General features: G+C 40.9%; 1 protein-coding gene across 3 annotated transcripts in view; it reads right to left on the bottom strand.

Moving 5' to 3' along the window:
- Positions 1-24,738, bottom strand: part of LOC127230956 (acyl-coenzyme A thioesterase 1) — a 55,292-nt gene that overhangs the window by 23,612 nt on the left and 6,942 nt on the right. Inside the window, exon 1 of one of the 3 annotated variants that reach the window (XM_051196312.1) lies at positions 1,283-1,760. The exons of the other annotated variants lie outside the window; for them this stretch is intronic. Within the exon in view, the coding sequence (XP_051052269.1) occupies positions 1,283-1,739 (457 nt within the window). The 5' untranslated portion in view covers positions 1,740-1,760. Of the gene's footprint in view, positions 1-1,282; positions 1,761-24,738 lie in introns of those variants that run through there. 3 annotated transcript variants of the gene reach the window in all.

The raw sequence follows: 24,738 nt of genomic DNA, 5'->3' as shown, positions 1-24,738 counted from the left end.
CCTAATTAGGATACCAGGTTATGACAGACTTAGAATAGGAAGCAAACACAGATGCCGATGTGTGGTAGGATATTATTTTAAGGTGTGTGACTTTTGTTTATGCTGCATTTGTTTAACTCTGTGAAGCTGTGATTCTTTGCCTGTCTAAAACGCCTACCTGATGATCTGATAAAGAGCTGAACAGCCAATAGTGAGGCAGGAGCAAGGACAGGCGGGGCTGGCAAGTAGAGAGAATAAATAGAAGGAGAAAACGAGGAATGAGGAGCAAGAGAACAAGGAGAGGAGGACCCAGCCAGCCACGGACTAAGAAGGCAAGTAGGGTATGCAGAAATAAGAAAGATAAAAGCCCAGAGGGAAAAGGTAGATGGCCGGCAAGAAACAAGCCAAGCTAAGGTTGGACATTCAAAACTAAGAATAAGCCTCCATATGTGATTTCTCTGGGAGCTGGGTGGTGAGCCCTCAACGAGCCAAAATAGTAAAACATCACAACATTGATGAAGAAGTCATGGAAATCTCTTCTCTAAGGCCCTTTAGTGCTGATGGATTTATCCATGTTACTGCATAAATATGGAGCCATTCTATTTTAAGGCTGTTTGCCAGAGCCATCCACATTCCTTCCATCTTCTGCATCAATATTGTGGCCATCAAAACTTGCAGGGCTACAGATTAATTGTTGTGTAAGAAATGTAGCACCTGTATCCTAGGATGACCTTCAAACTTCTTTTTATCAGCATTTCAACAATTCATTGTCATGAACATCACTGGCCAAATTCCCTACAACACCTCTCTGTGAGTCACTGAACTGTGAGTCCCTCCCGAAGACTTGGTTCTTTTACCCTGGGAAAAAGTTACTTCAGTGTCATCAGGGAACAAAACTCCACAGCTCTCTGTGTCCACGCTTTCAGATTCTGGACTCAGAGTGGCACTCAGGTCCTGCAGGTTAGAAAGTTCCCCAGTGCTTGCTCTGGCCCACATTGTCTGAAGGTTTGTTCTAGAGCAGAAGATGCTAAAAGTGAACCCGTGCACAACCACCAGCGGGGTTTGTCACAGAGATTTCTAGTTCACAGGGCTTGGGTGAGTTCTGATGACCTTGCCTGAGAAATTTCAGATGCTGCTCTTAAGCTAAATTTCAGTTCAGGACTCCCAGCCATGACCCAAGTCAGAAAGACTTTTCCAAGGGCCACCGACCTCCAAGGGCCCCGTGAAGAGTGTGGAGAAGAGGCCCAGGTTCTGCACCCCTGAAGCTTCCAGGGCTGCAAGCACAGGAGGGAGGTCTGCTCACCTGGAGGCAGGAAGAGCGTGGCGCGCACACGGCCCTCGCGCACGGGCACGCGCCGCACCCCGGGAGCCATGAAGTGACGCTCGTGCACCGCCCGCGCCAGCAGCCGCCCGCCGTCGGGCTCGTGGCCGTCCAGCGCCTCCAGCTCCACCACGAAGGGCGTCTGCACGTCGCGCTTGATCAGGCGCCACAATGGCCGTTCGGGCTCCATGGCCCAGAGCAGCCCCATGGGCTCGATCCCCGCGAAGCTGCCGCCCAGCGCGGGCGCGCGCGCCAGGTCCAGGCCGCCGTGGGCGTCGGCGCGGTAGCGCGCGTGGGCGCGGAAGAGCGCGCCTTTCTCGTCGCGCAGGGCGGCGCGCAGCGTGACGGGCTGCTCGGGGGCCAGGCCGTGCACGGAGATGCTGAGCGGCTCGTCCCAGCAGCTGCGGCCCGCCGGCTCCAGGCTTACTGTTGGCACCATCCTGACACCGTGAAAAATGAGAATACTGTATGATAAATACTGTCTCTCAACTTCTTGAGTCAGTGATCACGAGGAAACCCTTTGCCCTATATGTGTGCTTTGGCAATTGCGATATGAAACTCCTTAGAGTTTATGGGATGCGGTGACCCATAAACAGAAAAGCTAAACAAGAGTGATGATTGTTTTTCAAGGTGATGTTGAAATACAGGTACATGTTGTGCCCACTGAGTTTTCTCAACCTCCAAGGAAGTGACTCCAGACTGTAAAAGCAAAAGGTTTTTTATTGCTAAGCACCAAACCGGCTGGGACCTCACTCTATCGGAAGAGTAAGGTGCCTGCTTGCCATAAACCCTAATTTTATATCTTTTAGATATTATTTTTTCCATCACATTCTCCCCTTCGCTATGGACCTTAGAGGCCCAATCTTGGGTCTCTGGTAGTTAAAAGACTTCTGGTGGGTTTTGGGATACAAGTTAGTCATCTTGTCCCCTATGTATGAGAATATTTTTGTTGTTGTTTGTTTGTTTGTTTTTACTTAGCATCTCAACGAGGAAAAAGGGGCAATGTATTTTTCCTGTGCTACTTTCTGTTGACTTTTGAGGTGTTGTATGGGGCCTGAGAAGGCTGAAATGCTAGTCAAAAAAAAAAAAAAAAAAGGGGGGGGGGAGATGGGGGGAGATCCAGGAAATGGAACATTTATCAGAGGCATTAGTTCACAGACTCTGTTGAAGATAGATTCATATAGGCTGGGCTGGTTCACATCGACAGCAAGTCTAGGGCAGATGTCTTTAGGAGCAGGCTGTAGTCAGCAACTGATGCTCATCTGCCAGAAGTGGAAATCTGGGAACAGAAGTCAAAATTTATATATTTAACTGGAACTCTTAGGTCCATAGTTTTAGTGATCAAGAAGGACAGGAGTCTCAAGACCAGGGAGAAAATCCCATCCTCAGGAACAGACAGGTGAGATAACAAAAGCTGTACTTACCTGATTCTAAAAGAGAAATATTAGAAAAAAATGTTTGAGAAAGTAAAGGAAGTTTTACCTCGTTAGGGATTACAATTTGCACCCGAAAAAATACAAAAAGGAGATTCTGTCAACTACTTAGGATATAAAATAGGTCTACAGAAAGTACAGATTAGGAGAGATTGCTACCAGACTCTTAATGATCTTCAAAAATTACTAGGAGAGATTTCTCAACTACAAACCATTATTGGAGTAGAAGGGCATGATTTGAAAAACTTGAAAATGACCCTGAAAGGGGACAAGGACTTGAATAGTCCACGAATACTATCAGCTGAAGCTGAGAAGGAATTAGAATGGAAAGAGGATACTAGAAGCACATGTGGACCTTGTGGATCCAAAACTAGACTGTATTCTGGTTATATTACTATCTAGAAAATATCCTTCAGGGATTTTGATGCAGAGGGGAGATATCATATTAGAATGGATATTTCTGCCACATAAACAGATAAAAAACTAAAAACATATAAAGAAAAGATCTCTGACTTGATTATAAAAGGTAAATTAAGACTTCATCAACTGACAAGAAGGGAACCAGCAGAAATTATAGTACATTTAACTAATAAAGAAATTTCCTCCTTGTGTAAAGATAATGAATATTTGCAGAGAGCATGCAGTAATTTTTTGGGAAATGATTAGCAACAATTATCCCAAAAGTGAAAGAATCAAATTAATAAAGAAAACAATTTGTATCCTTCCACTCATTGTAAGAAAAACACCTATCTCCAGAGTTCCTACATTCTACACTGATGCAAACAAGTCTGGTTAAGACAGGATATAAATCAGGAAAAATAAGTAAAGTAGTTCAAAGCCCTTACAATTCTGTACAGAAGGCAGAATTGTATGCCATTCTCATGGTACTTATAGATTTTACAGAACCCCTCAATATAGTTACTGACTCTCAATATGCAGAGAGAGTAGTCTTACACATTGAGACTGCAGAATTTATTTCCGATGATACAGAATTAACTTCATTGTTTATACAGTTACAAGATAGTATCAGAAATAGGATTCATCACATATATATACATATATATATATATATATATATATGTATGTATGTATCACATCAGATCCCATATGAGTCTGCCAGGTCCCCTAGCACAAGGCAATCATGAAATTGATCAGTTATTAATAGGAAGTGTGCTAGAAGCCTCGGAGTTTCATAAGAAAAACCATGCGAACAGCAAAGGTTTAAAAAAGGATTTTTCTATCACTTGGCAACAAGCTAAGGAAATAGTAAGGAAATGTCCTGCTTGTTCATTCTATAACCAAACTCCTTTACCAAAAGTACTTTAAAATAAATGCTCCATAAACAGGCAGGAGGAACCAGGACACCCAAACACAGATTAAATAATGCTTTATTAACATTTTCTGCCACACAGTGACTAGCTACATATGTCACAGCCAGTTCTGTTGAGAAATTTGGTTGCTAAAAATTTTTCTTCCTACAGGATCCATTGGAGCAATCATCGTCCCATTTCAGCAGGAAGTAACCTTAAGATAATGACGCCCCCTTTCCCTACCCTTGGAATTTTGGGATGATAGTCATCGTCATTGGGTTAGTTTTAGTTATTTAGGGTTGGGATGGAAGGTGGTGCTTACACTCGGGTTTATCTTTTAGACAGGAATAGGGAATGGTTGGGAAAGGTATGGTTTAGATGGGATATAGGTAGATTAGCCTATTTTCTTGTGAATTTGAGTAAGAATGAGATAGTATTTTACAGCTTACATTGTTATGCATTCTTATATGTGGTAAGCTATGTAAAATTAAGTTTATATTTTGTTATATTGTGTGAAATCTTTCCACTTATGATGTTTTATGCACATTATTTTTTACCATATTCTATGTATGTATACTTTTCTTGTATTCAAGACATTTGTATATTGATACAATTTGGGATATTTATCATACTGCCCTTTATAGTTCTACCTCTTGTCTTGACATTTCTACTCTACCTCTATTTTAGGGATTTACATGTATGTATATGTATATAGTTATATTGTTTAAATATTTGTTCCTGCTTTACTCAGGGAAGTTTTAATCAGTTTTTTAGCTAAGTTCCTGAGTATTACAGATTATCTTCACTCATGTTTCCTGTACCTATGAGATTAGTCAGATATAGATGCTTAATCTTCAGTCACTTCATAGACATGCAGAACATGACATTTAAATGTTTCAATATTAGTACTCCATTGACATGAGACACTGTTGCTCCTGACAGCACCGTGCACTTTCCCAAAAATATGCTGGACACTGTTGTTGCTCCTGCTGGAGTTCATTCTCGCCTCAGCTAATGGCCTGTTGGGCAAAGAATTGCCCCCACCTTGACCACTGATTTGGACATGCAGTCCTATGTGCTTGCAGGAGACAAATATAGAAGACTGCTTGACCTTGCCAAGTCAGGGTAAGACAGCCATTCTACCTCCCTGCTGTTGTTGTGGTCTGTCAAGTTCTCTTGGCCTTAGCCAAAACTGGGTGTACCAACATTGCTGTGAGACCTAGGGTGACTGTCCAGGTGGCTTGCTGTTTCTGTCCTTGCTGCACCTTTTGGAAGTTGTCCATCCACACTTCCTGTCTACTCTAGTATTGTTATTTTCCTTCTCAGGTCTTGATGAGATTGAAGATTAAACTATCACAACTATTATTCTCTCTCTTCCTAGTTAGATATATTTGGTGCTAGACTTAAGCTTTCCAGGTTAGGACAACTCTATTGTAAACTCCATTATGCCTTCACCCTAGGACTAGATATGTAGGTCATTTTGTTCTCGATTTTCCTTTTCTTAGAACACACTTGCTATTCACTGTTTTGTATATAGTTTTGTATTAAGCCTAAATCTTTTCTTTAGACTAAAAGGGGAATTGTAGTGAGATACTCCTTCTGTGGCACTGACCACGCCCATTGGGGGGTGGAGCCATGGGCGGAAGTGACCTGTGGAAGGAGGTCTGAGAGGGAGGCCGGGAAAAGCTCTCTTGCTGGCATGACTTGGACAGGAGAGCATCGGGTTGAATTTCCTGGTGTTCATCTGTCTAGGTTGTAAGTTATTTCTCCCTGAATAAGCATCTATTGGGCCTACTTGTTTATCCTGATCCTTATTAAACCGCGATACAGTAACCCTAAAGGTATAAATAGAAATGAAATAAGGCAAATGGATGTGTTTCACTTTGCAGAATTTGGAAAACTAAAATACGTGCATCATACTATAGATACATTTTCAGGGTTTCAATGGGCTACTGCTCTGAGCACTGAAAAGGCTGATTCTGTTATCACACACCTATTAGAGGTAATGGCCATTATGGGCATACCTGCACAAATAAAAACTAACAATGCTCCAGCATATGTTTCCAGCAAATTGAAACAGTTTTTTTTTTTTTTTTGAGTATTATAACATAAAGCACATAATTGGTATACCACACAATCCTACAGGACAAGCAGTAGTTGAGAGATCCAATTGTACTTTAAAGGAAATGATCCATTAACAGGCAGGAGAAACCAAGACACCCAAACACAGATTACATAATGCTTTATTAACATTAAACTTTCTTAATGCTAATGAAAAAGGAATAACAGCTGCAGAAAGACACTGGACAATAGAAAAAACTTCTGAACTAAATCAGCCGGTATACTTCAAGGATGTATTGACCTCAGTATGGAAACCAGGAAATGAGTTACATTGGGGTAGGGGTTTCACATTTGTATCTACAGGGGAAGAAAAGCTATGGATATCTTCTAAGTTGATCAAGATCCGAGTTGAACAAGAGAAACATCTTAATGAAGAGAAATGACAAGTCATTCAACAAATTGGGTCCCATGAGATGTGTGGCGACCTCTCAAAGGTAGGGGAAGTGTTCTTTTCCTGTCCTTACAGGAAAACAGAGAACATCCATCTTCAAACAGGCAAGAGACACTAAACATGTAAGTACCTACAGAAGAGAAGACAGCGCTCCAGAAACAATCACTTAATGAAGAGGAATCTGATTTATGGTGAAAATATTTAATTCTAGTAAATTATTTCTATACATAAATCTATTTCTCTCTTATCTTGACGTCAGAAGTTTGCTATCTAGTATTCCTCTAGTCCCAATTCATGTAAAGCAATGCTGGCTTTAGGGTTGGATTTAGCTTTCTTTCTCTAAATTCAAGCATGTTGTTAAGATTAAATTCACAGTTTCTGCCTTATGTCAAGAAGCCAATTGGTGTAAGGCAGAAGAAAACAAAATCTGGGGACTCATTCGCTTATACATAAGTTTCTCTCTGGAATCCTAATTTTCTCATACACATTTTAATGTTTATTGTTGCTTTCCCTATATGCATACCTTAAAACTTGAAAATTTTACTTTGCTATTGATGTTAATTTTTCCACGAGGAATAATAACAATTCCTAACAGCAATCCTTAAACTCTCTGGAAAGAAGTTGGGGCCCCACTTTGTCATTTCCACTTGACTCAACCTGATGCATCTGGACTACAAACATCACCCTAAAACCGGTTTGAGACTGTTTTGCTTGAGACAACTCCTGGCTAGGTAGCTGTTATGGTGCACCTACTTATTACACCCTGGCCAGAATTTCAGATAGAACTCCAGTCAAGCCTTTCCTGCCACACAGTGACTAACTACACATCACAGCCAGTCCTGTCGAAATTTTGTTGCTAAAAATTTTCTTCCTACAGGATCCCATGGAGCAATCATTGTCCCAGTTCAGCAGGAAGTAATCTTAAGATAACAATGCCCCCTTTCCCTACTCTAGGCATTTAGGGATAATATTCATCTTCTTAGGGTTGGGTATGGAAGGTGATGCTTAGACTTGGGTATCTCTTTTAGACAGAGATAGGGTATGGTTGGGAAAGGTATGGTTTAGATGGGATATGGGTAGATTAGCCTATCTTCTTGTAAATTATTTTAGTAATAGTGAGAAATTAGTATCATACAGCTTACATGGTTATAGATTCTTATACGTGGTAACCTATGTAAAATTAAGTTTATTCCCTGCCCAGAATTGTATATAAACTGAATATTTTGTCATAGTGTGAAAATCTCTCCAGTTATGATGTTTTTGCACAATATCCTTACCACATTCTATATATGTATACTTTTACTTATGTTCAAGACAATTTTGTATATTGATACAATTTGGGATATTTTTATCATGCTGCACTTTATAGTTCTACCTCTGATCTAGACATGTCTACTCTGCTTTAGGGAATTACATGTATATATGTGTACATGCTTAGGTATTTGTCCCTGCTTTACTCAGGGAAGTTTCAATCAGTGTTATAGCTAGGTTTCTATGTTTCCTATACCTATGAGATTAGTCAGAAATAGATGCTTAATCTTCAAAGACTTCATAGACATGCAGAACATGGCATTTAAATGTTTTAATATTAGTACTCCATTGGCATGAGACACTATCGCTCCTGACAGCATCATGCACTTTCCTGAATAATGTTGGACACTGTTGTCGCTCCTTCTAGAATCCATCCTTGTTTTAGCTATGGCCTCTTGAACTGCCCCCATCTCGGCCACTGATTTGGATGTGCAGTCCTATGTGCTTGCAGGAGACAAACATAGAAGACTGCTGAAATATGCCAAGTCAGGTAAGACAGCCTTTTTACCTCCCTGCTTTTGCTGTACTCTGTCAAGTACTCTTGGCCTTAGCCAAAACTGGCTGTACCAATGTTGCTGTGAGATCTTGGGTGACTGTCCAGGTAGCCTGATGTTCTGTCCTTGCTGCACTTTTTGGAAGTTGCCCATCCGCACTTCCTGCCTACCCTAGTATTATTATTTTCCTTCTCAGGTCTTTGATGAGGTTGAAGATTAAACTATCACAACTATTATTCTCTCTTTTCCTAGTTAGATATATTTGGTGCTAGACTTAAGCTTTCCAGGTTAGGACAACTGTATTGTAAACCCCGTTTCGACTTCTCCCTAGGACTAGATAGTTAGGTCTTAAGTTTGTATGTTCTCAATTTTCCTTTTCTTAGAGCACACTTGTTATTCACTGTTTTGTATATAGTTTGTGTATCTAGCCCAAATCTTTTCTTTAGACTAAAAGGGGAATTGTAGATATTCACCTTGTCCACACCTATGGCATAGACAACGCCCATTAGGGGTGGAGACAGGGCTGGATGTGACCTGGGGGAACTAAGGCTGAGGACGGGCTCAGAGAGCTCTCTTGCTTGCATCATGGGGACAGGAGCACATCGGGAGGCATCCTTGGGACCAGGAACCTGCTGGTGTTCATCTGTCTATGTTGTGAGTTATTTCTCTCTGAGTAAACATCTATTCAGCCTATTTGTTTCTCCTGATCCATTAAACATCAATGTTACTGTACCAAAAGAAATGAACATCTCAACTTTTGGTTAGTATATGGAGCTTATGGCTGTGATCTTAAATTTTAGCCCTTTGATTTAAGTACAAACATTAACAATTTAATATAAGCACAAATATCTTGTAACCTTATAAATTTAACTATTTTAAAAATTGTTTTTAAAAAATAATTAAAAATCTTTTAATGTCTTTTTGTAATATTAAAAATAAAGCACCCTTTATGTCTTTAAAACCATTATCGCCTGCATGACTGTTAAATTTATGTTATCAATTCCCAGTGCTACTAGTTTTAACCTTTTAACTGGTTTTAATTTTTAACAGATTTAACCATAAAACAGTTTTAATGTCACCTATATCAAAAGGACATCTGAATTTCTGATAATCCAGATTTAATGACCAGAGCAAAGAGATAAAATTTGAGCTATGTCATTAATGACTGACTGCTGTTAGCATTAGACAGTAAAAATATTTAATCCATTTTTATTTTAGTTCTATGCTTGTAACAAAACTTACGTTTATACCAGAAACTACAAAACTTTTTAACAAGTACATATAATTTTCTTTTGAGAAATAAACAGAACTTTTAAACAGAATTAACCTGGTATGATTAAAATTTTTAACCCATATTACTAATTTTAAATTTAGTATTTGTAGATATGAGAGCCGACAGCAAATAGTTTACATCTTCCTCTCACCCTTTTATGACTTTTCTTTGACACTCTATAACTTTTTATATTACCTTTAGTCTATTTCTGTGGATTTTTTTTTTCAGATATCCTTATCCCAGACAAATCTCTCTCCCCCCTTTTCTCTCTCTCTTACCAACGACTCTTACTCAAGGGTGAATGGCTCAAGTGAACATCTTACTTATTTATTTAAATCTTGCATGTACCTTCTTAGTATGGTGCCTTCCCCCTGAACCTCTCTGCACCCTCCACTCTCTTAACTGTTTATGTGGGGTTTACCAGCTCTTCTGTATGTTTTCTAATAATAACGTTTTTGGGTCTGGCCAATCCTTTCTTCTGCTCTATCTTTCATTGCCCAGAGAAATAGAATCATACTCTTAACACCTGAAGCTCCTTACGATGTTCTCTTTGCTACTTTGGCGTGTTTTGTGGACCTCCAAATTTGCACCCCCATTTGACCTGTCTCTTACACCCACTGTTTTATCATAGTAGGTCTTTTTTGCATCAAACTGATTGTACCAAGTCTGCACATAGCCATCATATCTATACACCATTTATGTTGTTAGCCATTTTTTTAAAATTGACTTAAAAATCTTTACCGAAGTCCCCCCTTCTCCTTGTACCTGCTCTGTGAGCTCTGTGGTCCCTTGAGTCACGGCTGCTGCAGCCTGTGGAGAGGAGGAGGGATGGGGTCAGCTTTGGCCACCAGCTTGGGATTCTTCGGAATTCCTTTCTGCTCAGGCTTCTCGAAGGCGCTTTTGCCCAGTTCAATGCACCTTGGCCCTAGGCCAACCAGCAGGGCTCTCTTTGGAGGTCGGTAGCACGGCTCCGACCGCTGTACCACAAGCAGCTAGGGTAAAGTGCTGTTTACCCTGGAGCTGTGTTCTGCCTTGCCACAGGGCTGTAACCTCCTGGCCTGGGAGCCGCTGCAGCAGAAAATTTTATGTTTTTACACAGGGAAGGAAGGAGCCTGTCCTATTAGAGTGTGTCCTGAGTCAGTGTCCATCAAGATGAGACGAACAGACAAACACAGTAGACAAAGGACAGTGCCCATCTCAGAATCTTGCAAGCACCAGATTCACAGACCGGAGCAAAATTCCCCCTTAGAGCTCAGATGGCAGGCTAACCCATCATTCAGGCAGATTCCTACCCAGATGGGGACCTGGGTCCCCTGTAGCTACCCTAACTCAGATGGCAGGTTGATGCAACCCTAGGAGCTCAACCTTTCGGGGGCCAGGGGTCAGGGGTCAGAGGCTGGGAAAAATCCCGGACAAGCCCTTAAATGTTTTGCGAACCGGGTTTCCTCAAACTCCAAGGAAGTGAGTCCCAACTGTAAGAGGTTTTTATTGCTAAGAACCAAACTGGCTGGGACCTCATTCTATTGGAAGAGTAAAGTGCCTGCTTATAATTGTGAAATGTTTTTAAAAGGGGAAAGGGAAGCAGGCTTGAGACCGCTAGTCTTAGTTTCCAAGGTTTCCAAGGTTACTGACATTTTATAGAGTATAAAGTTTCTTTACAAGGTCATCATGGATTAAAGCGAATAGTAACTGTCATTTGTTTAGGCAAGATTGATTAGCACACCTGCAAGGTCAGGCAGTTTTTCTTTTTCTCTTTTCCACCAGCGAGCTCAGTGGCCTTGATTTTAAGATAATGGGGCAGGGAGGGTGCTGGTGGTGGGCTCTGGTTTTTTTCTTTATCTCCTGAGAACAGCATGTGGGCTCTGTACTCTGTAGTCAGGGAGTCATCTATTGGCAGAAATTCTTGTTCTCTCTAATTTTCCCTTCTTGACATATGCCCTAATTTTATATCTTTTAGTTATTAATTTTTCCATCACAGTACAAAGACTGATTTGAAAGGATCACTGCTTCCATACCAATAGATTTGCAAATGTACACCAAGATACTTTTAATATGCTGACCCTTAGAAACTTGGCCTTGAACCTTCTTTACTTGAGTATGTTGCTGGCATTTTCTCATGCAGCCTGGAACAGAAGCTGGAGCCAAGTGTATGGAGTCAGGTCACCAAGGGTGAAGTCATGACTCAGTGGATTAATGGCTTGGGAAACTGGGATAATTCCAAGCCAGTATGCCCCCAGCCTAGATAGGCAGGGAAAGAGATTTTCCAACTCAACTCGTAGGTTTTGGGTTTTCTCAGTCAGAGTCTTGGCAGGAAACAGATGCTTATGGGACTATGAAAATAGTTTGTAGATACCGTGACAACATTTATAAGGGTTGTGGTGGTGGCTAATAAGGCTTGGTGCTTCACTGAGATCCTGAAGGAGCAGAGGAATAAGGCTCTCCAGCAGCTACTGCAACCTCGTGTCAATGCAGATAGGCATTTCAAAGGGTAAGGTTTTTTGTTTGTTTGTTTGTTTTCCTGGAACCATCTGACTAATTTTTATCCAGAAATACAGATTCGGGTTGTCTCCAAACCTTATTCTAACCTGGTAACAGTTTCATGAAGTTTTTATGGTAACTAACAAAAGAATGCCATAAACCAAGGCACTCTTAATATACTTTGATCTGGGAGTCAGCTGGGCAGGTCACTTACATCAGGGAATTATTTACTATTGGCCCCACATGCTGCCTGATGGTATTCTCGGTGTGGTTGGTGGAAGTGAGGGGTCTGCACTTTGCAAAAGGATTTATCTAACAGCCACAGGCTGGATAGTAGGTTAAACAGAGAGGTGTTTAAAGGAGGCTAAAGGTAGTGCAAGATAATTTGGCTCTGCGAGTCTAGCGATTGCAGAAGTTTGAATCAGCATCAGTAACATCAGTGTGGCTTTTTTTTTTTTTTTCTGGAAAATTTAGTTCATGTCAGAATGATGATGCAGACAGGAGATGATCAGTACTTCCATTTAACTCTTCTCATCACGAAGTGTGCCTCTGCTTAACATGTCAGCAAGGGCAGGAGATGCTACCCATCACCACTATGGTAACCATGGTAAATCCTAATCATTGGCTGCATCATAGAACACAGAGAATTTCTGAGGGGCTGAAGAGGAGCTTAGTGGATAAAACATTTGCTGTGCAAGCTTGAGGACTAGAGTTCAAATCCTTAGAAATTGTGTAAAAGCCAGGCTGATATGTAATCTGAGAGGCTAGGACGGCTGCAGTCAGTGAGTTTAGCTAGAGACGCTGCCTCAATCGACAAAGTGAAGAGCAATAGAGGAAGACATATGATGCCGATTTCAGGCCTCCACATGGATGCCCACACGTGTGTGTGCTGAATTCCAGCTCCAGCAGGGTTCTTGTGCTGCAGGAAGGATGTGTGAAGTCGGCAAAAGAAATAAGGAGTCTGAACACGGGTTGTCTTTCAAACTGATGGCCCTAACTAGCTCAGGCTGTTTTTATTTCATTCAAGTTCCAATGCATTCGAGCATGAGCAGTTTCAAATGATTTCTCTTTAATCATTTCCCAAGAATCATTAACATTTCAGTTTCTCTTCTTTCCCACTCCCTTGACCTTCACCCCATATCATTATATAGCAAGCCAAATGTTTAGATGTAGCTATGTACATCTTATTCATACTGTGCCCTGGCCAGCAGCAAACATACAGTCACAAAGCAAGAGATTTGAGCCCTGTGGTTAGTTCTGAACAATATGAATCAGCTGAGTATATTGTGATGCCTAGAGTATCACTTTTAGATGTATATCAGTTTCTGAGTAATCTGTATGTCATGTTTATTATGTGGATTGCAGTTATAATCTTATAAGTTCTCAAAATAGTAATGATTAATATCTAACTCTTTAATTATTGAGACTAAGTTCTTTTATTCTTCTTGCCAATTTCTAAATGTACTTTTTTAAGAGGAACTGGGAGTTTTAGACTCTTTTGTTGATAATTTGATATTGGAAGAGTATCTGAGTGTTCATATCCTGGGAGAAATGTCTGACCTTTCATGTCCTATCTAGTTTTCCTTCTATGTTCCTATAAAGTTTTTAATGTCATCTTTTAAGAAACCATTTTCTTGCTTCCTAAGTGCTTTGGACTATATTTATCTCTTTTTTGGTATTAAATAAGCAATAATCATTAACCTTAGTGCCAGGGGCATTGGGAGGAACTGGTTTCTGTAACAGATCAGAGAAATTTAGTGTTTCTGTAGAAGCTTTTGTTTCCAGTAAACTTGGGCTTAGCAAAAGGTAGAGAAACCTGGAGCCCAGGAACTCCCTAAGGTCAGCACAGGAGTCTGCAGTATTGTATCCATAGGTCCTTGACAATGGATTAGATTCTCCAAAGGGCCTTGCTGTCTAAGGAGCTCCATATGCAACACACCTATGTGTTGCATCCAAGGGTGACAGCATGACTTCACCATGTGTGTATATGCACATCACCACCACACACATATGTGTCTCTACACATGCCCACGCTTGTACACAAAGTCACCATACACACAACATAATTTAAAAGGAAACTTCAGGTCAAGTTCTAATGAAGCATGGTATAATGGTTTGAATAAGAACCCGCCCCCTTCCATCCTCCGGGCTCATATATTTATTTGAATGAGGACTGGGAGGTGTGGCTTTGCTGGAGGAAGTGGAGGTAGGCTTTGAGGTTTCAGAAGCCAGGCTAGGCCAATTTTACTGTCTTCCTGCTGCCTGTGGGTCTGGATATAGAACTCTCCAGAACCATGTCTGCCTGCATGCCACCATGCTTCCTACCATGATGACAATGGACTAAACCTCTGAACTGTACACAAGCCCCAGCTAAATGCTTTCTTTTATGAGTTGCTGTGGTTATGGTGTCTCTTCACCATCATAAAACACTAATACATATGGTTAGCTAATTTATTAAATAGAGGTAAAAGAAAGCATACCCCTTAGATTTATACATATTGAGAGAGGAATACCCTTACATGTCTTCATAATGGTTAGATAGATGATTCTGTGGACTCTTAAGTTGTACTGTTCAAAAGATAAAATTTACAAGTCTTAAAGATTGAACAAATTTTATTTATTATTTTTAAAATCCTTTAGCTTTGGTTTTTAGGAGGCAGGTTCTCTTGCTGTTTAGACAAGGCTGACCTCAAACTGAGAGACCCCCCTGCCTCTGCCTCCTAAGTGCTGGGATTAAAACTATGTATGTATGCCACCACACCTGGCTGAGATTAAGAAAGTTTTATAATTCTTTCTTAATTAAGAAAGTACACTAGCTGGTTTACTTTTTCCTTAAAGAATTTTTTTAGGGCTGGGAATATAGCTCCATCCATAAAATATTTGCCGTAAAAGCATGGGGACCCAATTTGATTCTCAGAACCCACATTGGAATGCTAAGTGCAGTATATGTGCTTGTAGACCCAGCACTGGGTATGTTATGGGGAGGCCACCAGAGATGACCACTCAGACACAGTTTATAATCAAAACTGAAACCTTTATTCTAGTAGCTGGGACCACACCCAGGTATTCAGGGACCCAGGTGTGTTGAGTGTCCAGAGCATAGAGTTTTTAAAGGCAAAATCCACACCCTGGCATCTCATGTGGGGGCTGCATGGGCCTTTACGGGTGCTAAGAGTAGTTAGTGGTTAGTGGTTTCCACATCCTAAGTTAGCTAGGACATCCCGACCTCAGGTACGTAGAATAGACTTGGGTAGTTTTCCACGAGATTCTCCATCAAAGAGATCAAGTTCTAGTTAACCTGAAATTGCCTCAGCAAGAAAACAAGATGGAGGAACTTCTGCATTGCCTTGCCCTGTCACAGGGAGATAAAAATAGGAGAATCCTTTGGGCTTGCTGGCCCTGTCAGTCTGGCCTAAACAATAAGCCCCAAGTCTCTGTGAGAGACCCTGTCTCAGAAACACAAAATACACAGCCCCCGAGGAACAGCACCCGAGGCTGACCTCTGACCTTCAAAAGTACACACACAGGAATCCTCACACTCGCACATGCTAATAACAAAATGAAGTAGAATAGGGTAGCAAAGATTAATTATTGGTTACTGATTTCTTGATTTATTTAGTTAAGTCACAAAAGGCACTGTTTGTACTTCCTGTTTGTCAAGCATGGCTTCACTTGCTACCTGGATCAGAATAATAACCCGGAGAAACAGCTGAAACAATGGGCCGTTGCCCTGAAGAGCCCGAGACTTCCTTGCAGGCTCCTGTAAATGCTTGCTTGTGCAACAACAGACCCATGTTGTGGTTTCTGAGTAGAAGAGAATACAGACCAGATCAGAGTTGGGAAGCATTTCAGGAGCTGCCCGGCTGATCCCACTGGTGACATCTTTCTTCCTCTCTCACTTGTGTCAGAGTGCTTATTCTAGAAAGATTCCTGCAGCATAAGGAATTTTCCTTTTTTAAGCAAAATTGTAAGACGTTTTAAAAACATTTGCTCTGTGTGTGTGTGTGTGTGTGTGTGTGTGTGTGTGTGTGTGTGTGTGTAGGTGCTTCCAGAGGCTGGATAAGGGCATTGGATTTCCTGGAACCTGAGTTATAGGTGGTTTCAAGCCATCAAATATGTGTGATAGAAACTGGCCCTGGTCCTGTCCAAGAGCATCAAATGCTCTTATCTACTTAGCCATCTTTCCATCCCATAAGATGATTTTATGAGGGACAGTGTTTAGATTTTAGTGAAACCTTTGCTTTGCTGGGATACTCAATGCTGGACAGCTAAATTAGGGGTGACTAAGAAGAGACCAGCATTGTTGAGGTGAAATCTTCTGGAAATGCTTCCTGAGAGGTGGCACACACAGCCTGGATTCTAGATATGATCAAGGCTGTTCCTTGTGCTGAAAGGTATGAACCCTGAAAGGTATGAGTTATGCAGCTGCTACTGAGGGCATGAAGGGGTCATAGAGATCAGCTGAGGCTGGTCACTCTGTGGCAGGGTGTGCTGGTGTCCCTTGGTGAAAGTGTGTCTGGGTTACAGCAAGGGGCCCCAGCAGTTTTGGAAATGCCAGCACCACCAAGACCAGCAGCAGTGGTGGAGGCGTGGTGGAAAGTTCCAGGTGTCAATATAAATAAAAGGTAACTCTATTATAAGTGTAAATATACAATATGGGCCGGGAAAATAGTAAACAGCGGCTTGTACATCTACTTAAAAATATTTTAAAGGTCAGAGGTACCAAAGTAGGACATTATCAGAAGCTGTTGATGTAAATTTTTATAGTTTTTATAGTTTGTACGTTTACTTCATTATATATATTTGGTTTTTCCAGACAGGGTTTCTCTGTACTTAATGATATTTTAAAGGTCAGGGGTACTAAGGAAGGACTACAGCAATCGTGTAAAGGACCTATGCCTTTTTGTCTTGGTCTGTGTCTTGACTGTTACTATGCTGCTGCTCCGATCCATGTGTTCATGTCCCTGAAAAGCTTTGCTATCTGAATCTGGAGACCCAGTTATGCCGGGTGGATGCACTGACTGCAGCCAGCCTGGTGGGGCAAGACACGTCTGGAACCCACCTCTATCTGTAGGTGATGGGGTCCCCTTCCAGAGTCAGGGTACCAGAACCTGGTTGTCTGTGCCATTGTTGTCTCTTTCTGTCTATTCATTTCCCTTTTTCAATCCTAGAGGAGAGGAGACAGGCAGCCTCTGCCTCTGTCCCCCTGGATCAGTTCCAGGACTTTAGGGCCCAAGCCAGTGACTTAGGGCTTATTGCCTGGAAAGAAAACTTTGTTTTTTCAAGACAGGATTTTTCTGCAGCTTTGGAACCTGTCCTAGAACTCACTCTGTAGACCAGGCTGGCCTTGAACTCACAGAGATCCACTGCCTTTGCCTCCCAAGTGCTGGGGTTAAAGAGACAAGCCAAGGAAGGGTTAGTTACTTTCCTCCATTGTTATGGCTCCTGCAGAAGCTGGGAGTGCACATGCTCAGTTGGGCAGAGAGGGGAGATGCCCTCAGGCAAACGGGGAGGTGGAGACTTGATTGCCGACAGCTGACAAAGTGCATGAATTAGAAACAGAGAATCTGGGATGTGGCCAGAGAGGATAGCAATTTTTTTTTTTTTTCAGGAACACTGGCAGCCAAAGACACTCCCTATGCCCACCAGCGCTGCTCCTCCATCCCTTCCTAAGCAAAGTTCTTCAACAATTTATGATTCTGGGATGATAGTCAAGGTCTAATCTTGGCTGCTGGTCAGCTGATAGGCTGACACAGTCTGAAAAATAGTCAAAACTTTGGCTTTAAAATAAAAGTCAAAGACACATTATGTTTGGAAAAAAAATTATGCTTTTGTCTCCAAAGGAAAAAGAAAAAATATATGGGTGTTAGTCATTTAGATCCAATGGATTACAAATACTTGTAAGGAAATCGGGTGCAAATTATTATTGATTAAGATAAAGAAAACTGCTGCTAATCTCAAATGTTTCACACTGGTGCAGGTTTTTATATGTTGATGCAAGTTTAAGTTATTTCTATTATTATGACATATATACGTGTATATATATATACATACATATATACATATATACATATATACATATATACATATATGCATATATACATATATACATACACACACACACATATATATATATATATATATATATATTCTTGTTTGAAGTGTTAAGGGATTTGTCTATGTCTGGCTAAACCAGAGGGGCAAGGATAGAGAGAGCCGGACTGTAGATGGATGTTTTTGTCCTGCCCCATCCTGCAGCCATTCAGTCCTAAACAAACACACAGAAGCTTATATTAAGTATAAACTGTTTGGCCTATTGCTCAGGCTTATTACTAACAAACTCAGGGCCCTGAGTACAATGTCCTAAGGTCAACATAAAGTAATAACAAAGGCAAGTACATCATCTCCTGTCCCCTTCCTGAAATATTAGATCAAAAGGAAATTTCTTGTCATAAAAAAAGTGATGAGATAAAATAAAAACTGGTCCTCATTACCAATTTCAAGTTCCATATGTATATATGTCAGCCATCACAGACTCTTGACCCTTCTGCTTCTGGTAATTGCTATTGGCTCTTGCATCAGTGACACCTTAAATAAATGATAATTCCTGTCTGGGTACCATTAAAGTAATGATGCTAGAATCCCAATATTAGGCTCTGGATTTGAGATAATACACTACTCTAGAGCAAGGGATTGTTAAAAAGGTACATGGAAGTCTTAACACTCATATATATATGGGGGTGGTTATACCCTCAGTTACCACATAATACAGTGATTCATACCTTATTTATTTTCGATTGGTTTTGGCATGAAGGCACCACCAAAACATTTGCTCAGGTCAAATGGAAAGACCCATCTACCAGTATGGACAGGCCCTGACCCATGGGGCAAGGGCCTGTTGGTGTTTTTTCACAAGATGAAAATGAAGCTCATTGGTTGTCGGAACAATTAGTGCGTTATATGGAGCAGAGATACGGCAGTCCTGATGATGACCCAGACCAGTTGTACCATGTGTTTAGCCGGTTCTTTTGGACCTCACTGGTGTGGAAAAGGCCAGCTTCTCCTTGCTAGGGGGAATTCGTGCACCATTCTTGTTATAAAACTTTGACACGAATTCTCCTCCCCCATCCCCCCCCCCCCGAGTCCCTTGCCCCTCAGCTTCTGTACGTAGATTTATACTGTAGTCACAGCCCACACTCTAGATGTGGGCATTGCACGTTCTAGGGAGGAAGTTTTGAGTGGAAAATTATCCACCTAGACATGGCAACAACTCTTGAACGGAAAAAAAACCCAACAGATTTTATATTTTCTTTATTTCTTTTGCACCAAAACAAAACATACAAACAAAAAACCAAACCTGTAACTTGCTTTTCTTTCTGCATTTGGAATCACGTTTATCAGAATTTTTAACTATAAGTATCATACTTTAAAAAAAAAAAAAAGTATATGGGTGTTTTGCCTGCTTGTATGTTTGTTTACCAAGTGCATGCCTGGTGCCTGTGAAGGCCAGAGAAGGAATCAGATTACCAGCTGCTGCCATGTGGGGGCTGGGAACTGAACATGGGTCCTCTGGAAGAGCATTCCATGCTCCTAATTACTGGGCCATTTCTCCAGCCCTCAGTACCTTACATTTTAATAAAGACCCAGGAAGAAATAAACCCAATAATGAAACATGTTCCTTGGTTTCTGGACTCATATATTTTCCATAGGGAAAAAATGGCCTAGGTGTAGAAGATATTTGATAATATAATCAGCTACAACTGTTTCACAGAAAGTTTAAGAAGACAGGGATACTTGAATTTACATTTAGCAAGTGATGGCTCAACATTGTAACTTACTTTAAAATGATTCAGTGATCTTATGCACATTTATTATTTAACAATTGAAATGTTCATTTTACAAAGACCAGTTCACTTATAAAAATTTATCTCACAGGTTTCCCTAGCATATTCCTTCTTTTTTATTAATTTATTTTTTATATTCCAATCCCAGTTCCCTCTCCCCTACCCCACTTATCCCTCTTCTCCCCACCCCATACCCCCATCTGCTCCTTGGAGAGGGTAAGGCCTCCGCTAGGAAGTCTACTTAGTCTGTCCCATTATCTCCTTGGGGCAGGACCAAGGCACCTCTCCACCCTCCACCCCCCCACCCCATGCCCCTGTGTCCAGGCTGGGCAAGGAATCTCTCCATATAGAATGGGCTCCACTACGTCAGTTTGTGCATTAGTGTTAGGTCTTGGAGCCACTGCCAGTGGCCTCATATATTGTCCCAGTCACACCATTGTCACCTATATTAAGGGAGTCCAGTTTGGTCTTATGCAGGTTCCCCATTTGTCAGATCGGAGTCAGTGATCTCTCACGAGCTCAGGTCAGCTGATTCTGTGGGTTTCCCCACCATGGTCTTGACTCCTTTGTTAATATTATCACTCCTCCCTCACTTAGGTTGTCCTCCAGGAGGTCGGCCCAATGGTAAGTTGTAGATTTCCGCATCTGCTTCCATCTGTTTCTGGAAGAGGCTTCTAGCTTCTCTGAGGTTATGGATTGTAGGCTGGGTATCTTTTGTTTTACATCTGGTATCCACTTATGAGTGAGTATGTACTATATTTGTCTTTCTGAGTCTGGGTTGCCTCACTCAGGATGTTTTCCTCTAGTTCTGTCCATTTGCCTGTGAATTTCAGGATGTCATTGTTTCTTACCACTATGTAAATGTGCCACATTTTCCTTATCCATTCTTCAGCTGAAGAGCATCTAGGTTGTTTCCAAGATCTGGCTATTACAAATAATGTTGCTACGAACATAGTTAAGCAAATGTCCTTGTGGTGTGAGGGAACCTCCTTTGGGTATATGACCAAAAGTGGTATTGCAGAGTCTTGAAGTAGGCTGTAATGGGAGATGCTATTCTGTAAATATGTTTCTCTTATTGGTTAATGAATAAAGCACTGTTGTCCAATAGCAAAGCAAGATAGGAGGGACTAGGAAACTAGGAGGAGAGAGGAAGGAGTAGGGAGGAGATTCAAAATGAAGGATTCTGGGCCCTCTCTCCAGGTAAGATAAGATCACGTGGAAATACTTAGATTACTAGAAATGGGTTAATATTTAAGGCAGAGCTAGCCAATAAGTAACTCTAGTAACAGGCCAACAGCATTATATCTAATACAGCGTCTCTGTGTGTTATTTGGGGCTGGCACGGTTCTGGGACCAGGCTGGCAGGAAAAACCTGCTCTTAACAAGGTTGATCCCTAATTTCCTGAGAAATGGCCATACTGATTTCTATATAGGCTGTACAAGTCTGCACTCCTACCAGCAATGAAGGAGTATTCCCCTTTCTCCACATCCTCTCTAGCATTAGCTGTCATAGGTGTTTTTGGTCTTTGCCATTCTGATCAGTGTAAGATGGAATCTCAGAGTTGTTTTGATTTTCATTCCCCCCGATACTAAGAATATCAAGCATTTCCTTCAGTCTCTTTCTGCCATTTGAGATTGTTCTGTTGAGAATTCTCTGTTTAGATCTGTAGCCCATTTTAAATTGGATTATTTGGTAGTTTGATGTCTAGTTTCTTGAGTTCTTTGTATATTTTGGAGATCAGCCCTCTGTCAGATGTGGGGTTTGTGAAGATCTTTTCCAATTCTGTTTTTTTGTTTGTTTGTTTGGTTGGTTTTGTTTTTGCTTCTTGAGATAGGGTTTCTCTGTATTTCTTTGGAGCCTGTCACAGAACTAGCTCTGTAGACCATGCTGGCCTCGAACTCACAGAGATCCGCGGGCCTCTGCCTCCTGAGTGCTAGGTTTAAAGGTGTGAGCCACCAATGCTTGATCTTTTCCCATTCTGTAGGGAGCTGTTTTGTCTTGTTGACTGTGTTCTTTGCTTTACAGAAGCTTCTCCGTTTCAAGATGTTCCATTTATTAATTGTTGCTCTCAGTGTCTGTGCTACTGGTGTTCTATTTAGGAAGTGGTCCCCTATGCCTATGTGTTCAAGAGTATTTCCCACTTTCTCTTCTATGAGGTTCAGTATGGATGGATTTATATTGATGTTTTTGATTCATTTGGACTTGAGTTGTGTGCATGGTGATAGATATGGATCTATATGTTGACAGACAGTTATACCAGCACCAATTGTTGAATATGCATTCTTTTTTCTATTTTATATTTTTAGCTTCTTTGTCAAAAATTAGGTGTTCATAGGTGTATGGGTTGATATCGGGATCTTCTCTTCAATTCCATTGGTCCACCTGTCTGTTTTTATGTCAATACCAAGCTGTTTTCATTACTATAGCTCTATACTAGAGCTTGAATTCAGGGATGATGATAACCCCAAATGATCTTTTATTGTATAGGATTGTTTTGAATATCCTGGTGGGAGATGTCATTCTGTAAATATGTTTCTTTTATTGGTTAATGAATAAAGCACTGTTGGCAAATAGAAAGGCAAGATAGGTGGGACTAGGAGACAAGGAGGATTCTGGGAGAGGTAGTAAAGAGGAGTCAAGATGTAGGACAAGAGAGAAGTAAGCTGTCTAGACCTTCTCTCTGGTAAGATGAGACCATGTGGAAACACTTAAATTGATAGAAATTAGTTAATATTTAAGACGGAGCTAGCCAATAAGAAACGCTAATAACCAGCCAACATGAATACACTGTCTCTGTGTGTTATTTGGGGTGACATGGCTCTGGGGCCAGGCTGGTGGGAAGCTACTTGTAACACTATCCTGGGTTTTTTGTTTTTCCATATCAAATTGATTATTGTTCTTTCAAGGTCTGTGGAGAATTGTGCTGGGGTTTTGATGGGGATTGCATTGAATCTGTAGATTGCTTTTGGCAAGATTGCCATTTTTACTATGTTGATCCCACCTATCCAAGAGCATGGAAGATCTTTCCATTGTCTGGTATCTTCTTTAATTTCTTTCTTTAAAAACTCAAAGTTCTTGTCATTCGGGTCTTTTGCTTATTTGGTTAGCGTTACCCCAAGATATTTTATGTTGTTTGTGGCTATTGTGAAGGGTGATGCTTCTTTGATTTCTTCCTCAGTCCATTTATCCTTTGTATATGATAAGGCTACTGATTTTTTTTTTTTTTTTTTTTTTTTTTTAGTTAATCTTGTATCCTGCCACATTACTAACGGTGTTTATCAGTTGTAGAAGTTCTTTGGTAGAATTTTTGGAATCACTTATGTAAACATATCATCAGCAAATAGTGAGAGTTTGACTTCTTCTTTTCCAATTTGTTACCTCTTGACCTCCTTTTGTTGTCTTATTGCTCTAGCTAGAACTTTGAGTACTATGTTGAATAGATATAAAGTGGACATCCTTGTCTTGTTCCTGATTTCAATGGGATAGCTTTGAGTTTCTTTCCATTTAGTTTAATATTGGCTGTTGGGTTACTGTATATTGCCTTTATTATGTTTAGGTATTTCCTTGTATCCCTATTCTGTCCAAGACCTTTATCACAAAGGGGTGTTGAATTTTGTCAAAGGCTTTTTCAGCATCTAATGAGATGATCATGTTTTTTTTTTCTTTCATTTTGTTTATATGGTGGATTATATGATGGAAATATATTCCTTCTAAAGAGCTTCATCAGCTGTGTGGTGGTGGCTGGGCGATACTGGTGCATACCTTTAATCCCAGCATTCGGGAGGCAGAGGCAGGCAGATCTTTGTGAGTTTGAGGCCTGCCTGGTCTTCAAAACTACACAGAAAAACCCTGTCTCAAAAAACAAAAACCAACAAATAAAAGACTTATGTATTTTTACTTTATGTGTACTAGAGTTTTGTTTATTTGGATGTCTGTTTGCCATATGTGTGCAGAACCCATAGAGGCCAGAAGATGGTGTCAGATACCTTGGAATTAGAGTTCCAGACTGGTTGTGAGCTGCCATGTGGTATTGGGAGTTGAACCTGTGTTCTCAACCACTGTGCTATCTCTCCAGACCTCTTTAGGAGATTTTGACATGAGGATACAACCAACATAATGTAAGTGAACAGATGTATCACACAAAAATACATATGTACCACGATGATGTAGCTTTCATTTTGGAATTTGCACATGAACCAAAATCAAAAATCATGAAATATAAATTTGCCAATTTATAAAAAGACAATGGAATCCATTATATTTCTAACAAAATGTGAGGAGTGATGGCCAGTTTTAAGAGTCTCACTTGTCCTGTGATCTATTGAAGGGGGCAAAGCAACTTTTTCTTTAAGGGAGTTCCCATAACATGCTTTTTAACACACACACACACACACTACCACCACCACCACCACACACACCACCACCATCCCTGCACACACACACACACACACACACACAGACACACACACACACACTTTTCAGTCTCAGGTGAGCTCAGGGTTTAGCTCTGATGCATCTGCTATGGTAAACTCTATGTGTAATCTTAATTATACCTCACAGCACTGAAGTATATTGTTCCCCTGAGGCAGAAGAAACTGGGGCAAATGCATGGGGAATTCAGTGACTATTCTGACTGGTGAGTTTACTTAGTTCACAGGGCGGCCCTTAGTCCCTCAGTTCTGTGTACAGGGCTTTGGCCGAGGTAAAGGCAAGGTTTCCGTACATTGTGCTAAGTAGGTTTGGCAACAAGTGCGGCATTACAGTATCTGCAAGATCAGGATT

Source organism: Phodopus roborovskii, unplaced genomic scaffold (assembly GCF_943737965.1).
Source record: "Phodopus roborovskii unplaced genomic scaffold, PHOROB, whole genome shotgun sequence".
In the NCBI taxonomy this organism is placed as follows: Eukaryota; Metazoa; Chordata; class Mammalia; order Rodentia; family Cricetidae; genus Phodopus; species Phodopus roborovskii.
This window is presented reverse-complemented; position numbering and strand designations above follow the sequence as displayed.